The following is an 11114-nucleotide window of genomic DNA, read 5'->3' as shown; positions in this document are numbered from 1 at the left end:
TGTGGAAGTGTGGCAGACGTGAGGATGGCGAGGAGAGGGAGGAGTTTGAGCTCACACACACACTTTATAATCCCTGTGTTTTCTGTGGTGGAGCGACAGGCAGGAGAACTGAGCAGGTGAGGACACCTGCAAAGAGAGAGGAGGCCTGCGGCCAGGAGAACTGTGTAGAAAAACCTAATCAGATCGAAATGTCAGAATTACTTTCCCACGCTGCTTAACCTGCTGAGATGTTTTACCAGATAAACTATGACAAAATAATTATGACCAGTATCTGATGCACAGGTGTGAGGCTGCCTGATCAAAACACCAGAAACACTGGAGAGAAACTGACACGAGCCAAGATCACCAGAGTATTCTCTCAGGGGAATGTGAGGTCTCGCTGATCAAGTAGGTGGAGCTGGAGGTGGTGGAGAGCTCCAGGCTGGACATTAGATGGTGTGGAGCAGCAGAAAACTGGTGAAAAAGAAGTGAGGGATGTCTCAGTTTGGTTCATTAGCAGAGAAAGTTTGCTGATTTCCATAATTTCCTTAAGTTGAGTGTCATGTCTCTCCATAACAGGCCTTGTTGGACAACAACTTGTAACAAAAGAGTTTTGTTCTGCTTAAGTTCAGAGGACTTGGATCATTTTGATCAGAGGGATACTCTGCTGAGTCCATGTTGTGACAGATTTCTTAGGCTAAGCGGTTTTGTGTTGAGACAAGTTTATTGTCCAAGGACATGTGACTAAATAACCATCATTTAGTTAAAGTGACAGTTACATGAAGGTGAACATTAGAGTTTTTCAGGTTTTTTCCTGTTCTGGGAGGGCAGAGGCTGCTGCGGAATGTAGATCATACACAAAGGTTTGATTTGACTGATTCAAATTTTCTTGTCTTCAAGACCTAAACTATAAAGTTACAATTTCAGCGCTCATATGAGACTCATTTAAGTGAAACTCTGTGAGATGAGGAGGAGTTGAGCGTCTGACCATCCAGGACCTGTGACAAAGATCTCAGAGGCGTCACAGGAAAAAACTACAGGCCAGGTACAGACCGTCCACATGATGTCCACTTACACCAAGACCTTTTTATGTTACTTTAAAACATACAGCTGATATAAACTACAATAAAATATTTACCACAGCTCCCATCCACCAGGGACATGCATGGGGCTGCACGCTACAGTTAGTCAATGTTTTTAAAAAGCCCATGTCAATGTTTTAAACCAAGTTAATCAGAAACACATGAAAACCTGTCATACGCACTTTCCCCCTCTGTTTTCATTCAGTTTATATGTTCAATAAGAAGCAACTGGGGTAACCACAGTTTTCCTACAGGAGCCAATTCATTGTTATTATTTATTTGTTTTTTATTTTCTCAGATCTCTGGACTCTCAGTTTCAGTGGCAGAAACTTTCAGCATGAAAACTCTTTACTGTCTGAAGTTGGAATCAAGCCTCAATCAGTGATTTATCTTGATATAGTCAGACAACCTGGGCACAAACTCGATGGCAGAGTCAGGCAATGTCGCCGTTTTTTACTTTTCTCAGATCACTGGACTCTCAATTTCAGAGGCAGAAGCTTTGGTCATGAAGACGCTTTACTGTCTGAAGTTGGAATCAAGCCTCAATCAGTGATTTATCTGAACCGCTGTATTTCTTGGTTATTTGTAATTAGAGCGGAAAGTGCTGCACAAGATGAAAAACTATTGGGCAACAAGGATGAAGGACTGAACCGTATTTGGCGCAGCATGGAATGTTTGGCTGATTTCAACAGCCCAGTTCTCCCATCTGACATAGAGCCTGGTGCTGAGCAGTGAGTCTGACCTGTTTAGTGACCACAGGGACATTTCTCTTGTAAACAATACAAAAGCTGATGAAAATGTATTTGTAAAGAGTCAAACGTGTATTGGAATGCACTTAAATTCCTCATAGTTGTTCATATTGTAACGCCCTCTAAGGGTTTGACCGGCCCGTACAGGAGGCACCGTGGATCACCAGACAACTATAGACAAGAGAGTTCAGTTACAAATGGTTTTATTTCAATAATCCAAAGTTAAAATGGGGAATCGACATGTCGTACTGATGAGGGAGTTTGGTAAAAAGTTTGTTAAAAGGCTTGTTCAGAAGTCCGGGCGTTTGGTCGGGCTACGGTGGCTCCACGTCTGGCAGAGCTGGTGTGGTGCCTCGTCCCCAGCGTGCCCCAGTTTCACTCACGGAGCGGCCGATTGCTCTTAAGACCGGCGGACCTCGGCCGGACAGAGCGACAACAAGGTGTGAGAGAGAGTGAGGGAGAAGGTTCACAGGATTTTTAAACAATAAGCACTGCCCCTTCCAGCTGCCAACGACATGATCATTGGTCCACACCGACACCGAGAAAACTCACACAAAGAAAAAAAACAAAAAAAACACTCCCATTTAAAGTGACAGAGGAACGATACTTTACCCCAGTTACAAAATCCTTCATCATTAAATATAATAGAGAGATCTAAACTATAAACTAAACCAGGTCCACAAATCTGACAGTCAAACAGCAAACTCCACCACAGAGTTCAGACCTGTGCTCCAGCTCAGAGTTAAACTTTATGTCACTTATTTCATCATTTTCACATCACTGTAAACAGGCTTCAGCAGAGTTACATCGAACTGTACTGGGAGGGTGTTGTATTTTTATTTTCACTTGATAAAAAAAAGATTCTGACATTTGATTTTAGTCTGGACTTCTGTGGGTCTTTTTTGGTTGTGTCCTTTATAAACGCTCGTCCTCTGTTGTTTTATTTTGTTAAAGTATTTTTCTTTTGGGCAGTGATTCTCCTGTCATCAACCTGACAATATTATTTCTTACATAACGTGAAGCCTGTAGCCAAACTAGTGTCATATAGTGATAATGTGTGCACTGTGTCTCCATGGTAACTGCTGAACATTCCACTCTAGACGTGCATGTAAAACACCTCCAGCTTGATGTCACTGCAAAGTTGTATTTTATTTTATTTCATTAAATCGTCTGAAACACGACAGGTCTTCATTTCCTGTGTCACATTTGTGTCATTAAATTGTAGCGTGAATATAAATACTTTTTAAAAATGTAATTCTCATTCATGAAAACAAACGTTGGTCTTAAAATGTCGTTTATTAAATGGACTTAAGTGTCTCTTATGCTGTCGCAGGTCGACAAGTTCACACAGTTGGATGATTTTTGCATTGATGACATAGATAAGAGGTGTTCATTTTTTAGAACTCAGAGCTGTTTCCTGTCATTATTTATTTATTTATTTTTATAATATGATAGAGTCATTATAGCCAAACACCTTCAAAAAGATTATGATGGAAAATGTCCTGGACCCGATTCCTCACAAAACCAACTTATCACAAAACGTCTGGAGTGTGTTTTTTATCCTTCGAAACAGACCACTTCTCCTTCCTCTTTCCAGTGTCACTGATTCACCCACGAGTGACACTGATGTTGAAACTTTTCCTAAACAAAAGTGAAACTGAATTAGACGTAAAAATCCGTGTATCATTCGTTCATTCGTTTTTCAATATAAAACCAAAAATAAGAAAACGAAAAAACAACAGTTTTCTTCGTTATTTGTCTCCAAAACCAAAATGAAAAAACGGATAACGATTCGTTTTTTCAGTTTTCGATTTTGTGTTTAAATGAAGAATGGAAAAAACGGATAACGGCCGTTTCCCGTTTACGTGACTTCCGTGACTGCGATGCCGAACTTTTGCACCGCATACGGACTGAATCAGGACGGATCCAGGTCCGAGACCAGAGCGGGACTGAGACCGGGACCAGAGTGGACTCCGAGCTTTGACTCCGAGCCTCCACAGGGTCCGAGCCTCAGCTTCGAGCTCCGGTCCTGCCGTGGGCTCTGAGCCTCCGGTCTGGTCCCGGTCTGGTCCTGGTCTTGTCTCGGTCGGTCTCAGGCCCGCTCTGGTCCCGGTCTGGTCCTGGACCTGGTCCATTTGAACCAAAAGCTCTTAGTTCGATTCATTTTCATTGGTGTGAATGCGTCAGTCGGAGGCTTTACTCCACCTCGGAACCAGCCGCGGTTCTTGAGCGCGGAGGACCAGAGCAGCTCTGTCTGGTCTCGGACCTGGATCCGTCCTGATTCAGTCCGTATGCGGTGAGACTGGGACCAGAGCGGGCTTGAGACCGAGACCGAGACAAGACCAGGACCAGACCGGGACCAGACCGGAGGCTCAGAGCCCACGGCAGGGCCGGAGCTCGAAGCTGAGGCTCGGACCCTGTGGAGGGCTCAGAGTCAAAGCTCGGAGTCCACCCTGGTCCCGGTCTCAGTCCTGCTCTGGTCCCGGTCTCAGTCCCGCTCTGGTCCTGGTCTGGTCTCGGACCTGGATCCGTCCTGATTCAGTCCGTACGCGGTGCAAAAGTCCGGCATCGCAGTCACGGAAGTCACGTAAACGGGAAACGGCCGTTATCCGTTTTTTCCATTCTTCATTTAAACACAAAATCGAAAACTGAAAAAACGAATCGTTATCCGTTTTTTCATTTTGGTTTTGGAGACAAATAACGAAGAAAACTGTTGTTTTTTCGTTTTCTTATTTTTGGTTTTATATTGAAAAACGAATGAACGAATGATACACGGATTCGTAAACACAGTGAAAGAGTCGAGACGGTAAGAGCTCTTTTATATATTTATCCTGTTACAAGTGTTATTAAATATGCTACAGTTTGATCATGAATGTTGTAGACTCTGTGGACAGATTATATTTATACTTTAGGTTTAAGACATGATCTGACAAAGTCTGACACAAAAAGTTCACACCTATTTTCTTTCTTTCAGACTGACTGAAAATCCTTCTGACCAGTATGGACAACTGTTCTAGGTACATAATGCAACTTCTTTTCTTTTTTTTTTGCAGTTGTTTTTGTGTTTTGGTGTATTTAATAACAGCAGTCAGGATTTATAAATCTGTCAGAACTGAGACTTTTCACTGTTCAGTTTAATCCTGGTTTGGAGCAGACTGACCAGAATTACATAAACTCATTCAATCTATATTTAGACCTGGTTAAGGTTCAATCCACGTGAGTTTTGGACCAAAAAATAGACCTGAGGCAATTACAACAAAATCACAGTTTATTGTTCCAAGACCAGGAGGATACGGAGGAAAGATTCTTGTGATGCTCCTTCCAGTCACTGGTGTCGTTCTTGCAGGACCAATAACACTGACAGAAGTTCTGTTACCAGTGTCAGAATTGGCCTCTGTTGGTGTTAGTCACTGTGAGAAATAAACACATGATGCATTTTGTGGTTTTTGGAACAACTTTTCCCTGGGACTATAACAGAAGAATGGGAGAACAGCAGCAGCAGAGTTTTAACTCTTGATGTGGGCATTTATGTTCAAAAATAATAATAATAGTTGTGTTTGTGTTGTCAGTGTGTGTGAGTTTATGTGCTGTGTGTGTGTGTGTGTGTGTGTGTGTGTGTGTGTGTGTGTGTGTGTGTAATAATAGTCATGATAGTGATAGTATCTAAGTGTTGGGTTTGTACTGGTGCAAATACCAAAAGAAAACATGTTGGCTGTGGTGTGGAAGTGTGGCAGACGTGAGGATGGAGAGGAGAGGGAGGAGTTGAGCTCACACACACACTTTTATAATCCCTGTGTTTTCTGTGGGTGGAGCGACAGGCAGGAGAACTGAGGCAGGTGAGGACACCTGCAAAGAGAGAGGAGGCCTGGGCCAGGAGAACTGTGTTAGAAAAACCTAAGTGAGATCAGAAAATGTCAGAATTACTTTCCCACGCTGCTTTAACCTGCTGAGATGTTTTACCAGATAAACTTATGACAAAAGTAATACATGACCTAGTATCTGATGCACAGGTGTGAGGCTGCTGATCAAACACCAGGAAACACTGGAGGAGAAACTGAACACAGGAGCCAAGATCACCAGAGTATCTCTCAGGAGGGGGAATGTGAGGTTCTCGCTGAGTCAAGGTAGGTGGAGCTGGAGGTGGTGGAGAGGCTCCAGGCTGGACATTAGATGGTGGTGGAGCAGCAGAAAACTGGGTGAAAACAGAAGTGAGGTGATGGTCTCAGTTTGGTTCATCTGAGCAGAGAAAGTTTGCTGATTTCCATAATTTCCTTAAGTTGAGTGTCATGTCTCTCCAGTAACAGGCCTTGGTTGGACACAACTTGTAACAAAGAGTTTGGTTCTGCTTAAGTCAGAGGACTTGGATCCATTTTGATCAGAGGGTTTGACTCTGCTGAGTCCATGTTGTGGACAGATTGTTCTGTTAGGACTAAGCAGTTTTGGAGTCGAGGCAAAAAAATCACAGTTTATTGTCCCAAGGACATGTGACTAAATAACCATCATTTAGGTTTAAAGTGACAGTTGATCATGAATGGTGAACATGAGAGTTTTTTCAGGTTTTTTCTGTTCTGGGAGGGTCAGAGGCTGCTGCTGGAATGTAGATCATACACACAAGTTTTGATTTTTGACTGATTCAAAGGTTTTCAATTTCAATTTTCCTGTCTTCAAGACCTAAAACATATAAAGTTACAATTCAGCCCTCATATGGAAACTCATTTGAAGTGGAAACTCTGTGAGACTGAGGAGGAGTTTGAGCGTCTGACCGTCCAGGACCTGTGGACAAAGATCTTAGAGGCGTCACCAGGAAAAAACTACAGCCCAGGTACAGACCGTCCACATGATGTCCACTTACACCAAGACCTTTTTATGTTACTTTAAAATACATACAGCTGATATAAACTACAATAAATATTTACCACAGCTCCCATCCCACCAGGGACATGCATGGGGCTGCAGCGCTACAGTTAGTCAATGTTTTTAAAAGCCCATGTCAATGTTTTAAACCAAGTAATAATCAGAAACACATGAAAACCTGTCATACGCACTTTCCCCCTCTGTTTTCATTCAGTTTATATGTTCAATAAGAAGCAACTGGGGTAACCACAGTTTTCCTACAGGAGCCAATTCATTGTTATTTATTTGTTTTCATTTTTTTGTCTTTTCTCAGCTCACTGGACTCTCCATTTTAGAGGCAGAAGGTTTCGTCATGAAAACACTTTACTGTCTAAAGTTGGAATCAAGCCTCAATCAGTGATTTATCTGGACTGGTCTATTCACTCGCCTTTAAAATTAATACCTTATTGCTACGAAGAAGAATCAGACGATGACGAGGATGACGAGGATGACGAGGATGACGAGGATGACGAGGATGACGAGGATGAAGGACTCAACCGTATTTGGCCCAGCATGGAATGTTTGGCTGATTTCAACAGCCCAGTTCTCACATCTGACATAGAGCCTGGTGCTGAGCAGTGAGTCTGACCTGTTTAGTGACCACAGGGACATTTCTCTTGTAAACAATACAAAAGCTGATGAAAATGTATTTGTGAAAGAGTCAAACGTGTATTGTGAATGCACCTTATATCCCCCATAGTTGTTCATATTGTAACGCCCTCTAAGGGTTTGACCGGCCCGTACAGGAGGCACCGTGGATCACCAGACAACTATAAATGAGAGAGTTCAGTTACAAATGGTTTTATCTCAATAATCCAAAGTTAAATTGGGGAATCGACATGTCGTACTGATGAGGGAGTTTGGTAAAAAGTTTGTTAAAAGGCTTGTTCAGAAGTCCGGGCGTTTGGTCGGGCTACGGTGGCTCCACGTCTGGCAGAGCTGGTGTGGTGCCTCGTCCCCAGCGTGCCCCAGTTTCACTCACGGAGCGGCCGATTGCTCTTAAGACCGGCGGACCTCGGCCGGACAGAGCGACAACAAGGTGTGAGAGAGAGTGAGGGAGAAGGTTCACAGGATTTTTAAACAATAAGCACTGCCCCTTCCAGCTGCCAACGACATGATCATTGGTCCACACCGACACCGAGAAAACTCACACAAAGAAAAAAAAAAACACTCCCATTTAACGTGGCAGAGGAAGGATACTGTTACCCCAGTTACAAAATCCTTCATCATTTAATATAATAGAGAGATCTAAACTATAAACTAAACCAGGTCCACAAATCTGACAGTCAAACAGCAAACTCCACCACAGAGTTCAGACCTGTGCTCCAGCTCAGAGTTAAACTTTATGTCACTTATTTCATCATTTTCACATCACTGTAAACAGGCTTCAGCAGAGTTACATCGAACTGTACTGGGGGGGTGTTGTATTTTTATTTTCACTTGATAAAAAAAAGATTCTGACATTTGATTTTAGTCTGGACTTCTGTGGGTCTTTTTTGGTTGTGTCCTTTATAAACGCTCGTCCTCTGTTGTTTTATTTTGTTAAAGTATTTTTCTTTTGGGCAGTGATTCTCGTGTCGTCGACCTGACAATATTATTTCTTACATAACGTGAAGCCTGTAGCCAAACTAGTGTCATATAGTGATAATGTGTGCACTGTGTCTCCATGGTAACTGCTGAACATTCCACTCTAGACGTGCATGTAAAACACCTCCAGCTTGATGTCACTGCAAAGTTGTATTGTATTTTATTTCATTAAATCGTCTGAAACACGACAGGTCTTCATTTCCTGTGTCACATTTGTGTCATTAAATTGTAACGTGAATATAAATACTTTTTAAAAATATAATTCTCATTCATGAAAACAAACGTTGGTCTTAAAATGTCGTTTATTAAATGGACTTAAGTGTCTCTTATGCTGTCGCAGGTCGACAAGTTCACACAGTTGGATGATTTTTTGCATTGATGACATAGATAGAGGTGTTCATTTTTAGAACTCAGAGCTGTTTCCTGTCATTATTTATTTATTTATTTTTATAATATGATAGAGTCATTATAGCCAAACACCTTCAAAAAGATTATGATGGAAAATGTCCTGGACCCGATTCCTCACAAAACCAACTTATCACAAAACATCTGGAGTGTGTTTTTATCCTTCGAAACAGACCACTTCTCCTTCCTCTTTCCAGTGTCACTGATTCACCCACGAGTGAACACTGATGTTGAAACTTTTCCTAAACAAAAGTGAAGCTGAATTAGACGTAAACGCAGTGAAAGAGTCGAGACGGTAAGAGTTCTTTTATATATTTATCCTGTTACAAGTGTTATTAAATATTCTACAGTTTGATCATGAATGTTGTAGACTCTGTGGACAGATTATATTCATACTTTAGGTTTAAGACATGATCTGACAAAGTCTGACACAAAAAGTTCACAACTCTTTTCTTTCTTTCAGACTGACTGAAAATCCTTCTGACCAGTATGGGAGGCTGTGTATCCTGCTGCTCTAGGTACATAATGCAACTTTTATTTGTAATTATTTTTGTGTTTTGGTGTATTTAATAACAGCAGTCAGGATTTATAAATCTGTTAAAACTGAGACTTTTCACAATTCAGTTTAATCCTGGTTTGGAGCCGTCTGACCAGAATTACATAAACAAGGTGCATCCTTAGTAAAAGAATCAAACAGTAGAGTCGAGCGCAGACGAGGTGAGAGTTTTGGGGAAGTTGGAACAACACTTGGCACAGGTCTGATGATGTGGATCTTTGAAGTGGTTCAGAGGCCGAGGATCCTGGCAACTGGAAACACTTTGTGTCTGAGGAATGCTAATGTGCCATTAAAACCAGGTTGACCCCACTGGAGGACCTGGGACAGAACTGAGTCAGGTACAACAATTAGGCAACTCATTACCTGGGTCAGGTTGGGTTTGTTGGACTTCCCAGACAACATTCTCAATCTCCCAAAGAGGACTTGACTGTAGAGTCTGGTCTGTCAATGAAGGAAGGAGGAAGGTTAGGACCAGACAGGGATTCTTCCTCCTCAGACGTTGGCAGTGGGACAGGGAGTTCAGTCATCTTGCTGATTGGAGGCAGGAAAGATTCTTGTGACGTGTTCACACTATAAAGAGGAGCTCAGCTCCTTCCAGTCACTGGTGTCGTTCTTGCAGGACCAATAACACTGACAGACGTTCTGTTACCAGTGTCAGAATTGGCTAGTCAGGCTGGCGCCACCTAGTGCCTCCGCTCAATTTCATTTCTCTCCAGCAACTAGGTCAAGAATCAGAATACAATAGACGGTTTGCAAGAACCCCGGAAGTGCCAGTTCCGGGCACCAGCCAATCAGTGAAGAGCCGTAGTTTCAGTGTTGTCAACGATTCCCAAGATCAAGGATTTAAAGCTGGAACAAAGAGAATGTTTGGTGAATTTCATCAAGGGGAAAGACGTTATTGTCCTTCTTCTTACGGGATTTGGGAAAAGCTGAATATACCAGTTAACCCCTTTAGCGGCACATTACATACATCACGACCAAATAGCAGCAATTGGTTAAATGACAAAAAGTACCCGCCTACTGTCGAGCAAACAAAATCTAAAGGCTGCGAGGTCAGACGTTTGTACAAAGTGAAACAAAGTAAAATGGCTGATGAATCAGGCTAATAATTGGCCTCTGTTGGTGTTAGTCGCTGTGAGAAATAAACACAGGGTCCATTTTCTGTTTTTTGGGACAACTTTTCCCTGGGACCATAACAGAAGAATGGGAGAACGACAGCAGAAGAGTTTTAACTCTTGATGTGGGCATTTATTTTCAAGAATAATAATAATAGTTGTGTTTGTGTTGTCAGTGTGTGTGAGTTTATGTGCTGTGTGTGTGTGTGTGTGTGAATAATAGTCATGATAGTGATAGTATCTAAGTGTTGGGTTTGTACTGGTGCAAATACCAAAAGAAAACATGTTGGCTGTGGTGTGGAAGTGTGGCAGACGTGAGGATGGAGAGGAGAGGGAGGAGTTGAGCTCACACACACACTTTTATAATCCCTGTGTTTTCTGTGGGTGGAGCGACAGGCAGGAGAACTGAGGCAGGTGAGGACACCTGCAAAGAGAGAGGAGGCCTGGGCCAGGAGAACTGTGTTAGAAAAACCTAAGTGAGATCAGAAAATGTCAAGTTTGTCTGTGAAAAAGAAACCCTGAGATCACCAGAGTATCTCTCAGGAGGGGGAATGTGAGGTTCTCGCTGAGTCAAGGTAGGTGGAGCTGGAGGTGGTGGAGAGGCTCCAGGCTGGACATTAGATGGTGGTGGAGCAGCAGAAAACTGGGTGAAAACAGAAGTGAGGTGATGGTCTCAGTTTGGTTCATCTGAGCAGAGAAAGTTTGCTGATTTCCATAATTTCCTTAAGTTGAGTGTCGTGTCTCTCCA

The 11114-nt window shown here is 42.5% G+C and overlaps 1 protein-coding gene across 2 annotated transcripts in view; it reads left to right on the top strand.

The window, feature by feature from the left end:
* Positions 1–8478, top strand: part of LOC129409279 (uncharacterized) — a 13365-nt gene extending 4887 nt beyond the window's left edge. Inside the window, exons 1-5 of one of the 2 annotated variants that reach the window (XR_008632338.1) lie at positions 4590–4616; positions 4785–4827; positions 5821–5934; positions 6480–6632; positions 6978–7114. Coding sequence is in view for 1 of the 2 variants with exons in the window: in XM_055154957.1 (XP_055010932.1) it covers positions 6978–7285 (308 nt within the window). In the remaining variant the exon portion in view is untranslated. Of the gene's footprint in view, positions 1–4589; positions 4617–4784; positions 4828–5820; positions 5935–6479; positions 6633–6977 lie in introns of those variants that run through there. The other variant, XM_055154957.1, reaches the window with a different exon arrangement.
* Positions 8479–11114: the final 2636 nt, after the last annotated feature.

This window comes from Boleophthalmus pectinirostris, unplaced genomic scaffold (genome assembly GCF_026225935.1).
Source record: "Boleophthalmus pectinirostris isolate CB_2022bp ecotype Guang Dong unplaced genomic scaffold, ASM2622593v1 HiC_scaffold_19, whole genome shotgun sequence".
NCBI lineage: Eukaryota > Metazoa > Chordata > Actinopteri > Gobiiformes > Gobiidae > Boleophthalmus > Boleophthalmus pectinirostris.
Note: the sequence above shows the minus strand (reverse complement) of the source record. Positions and strands in the feature narration are given on the sequence as shown.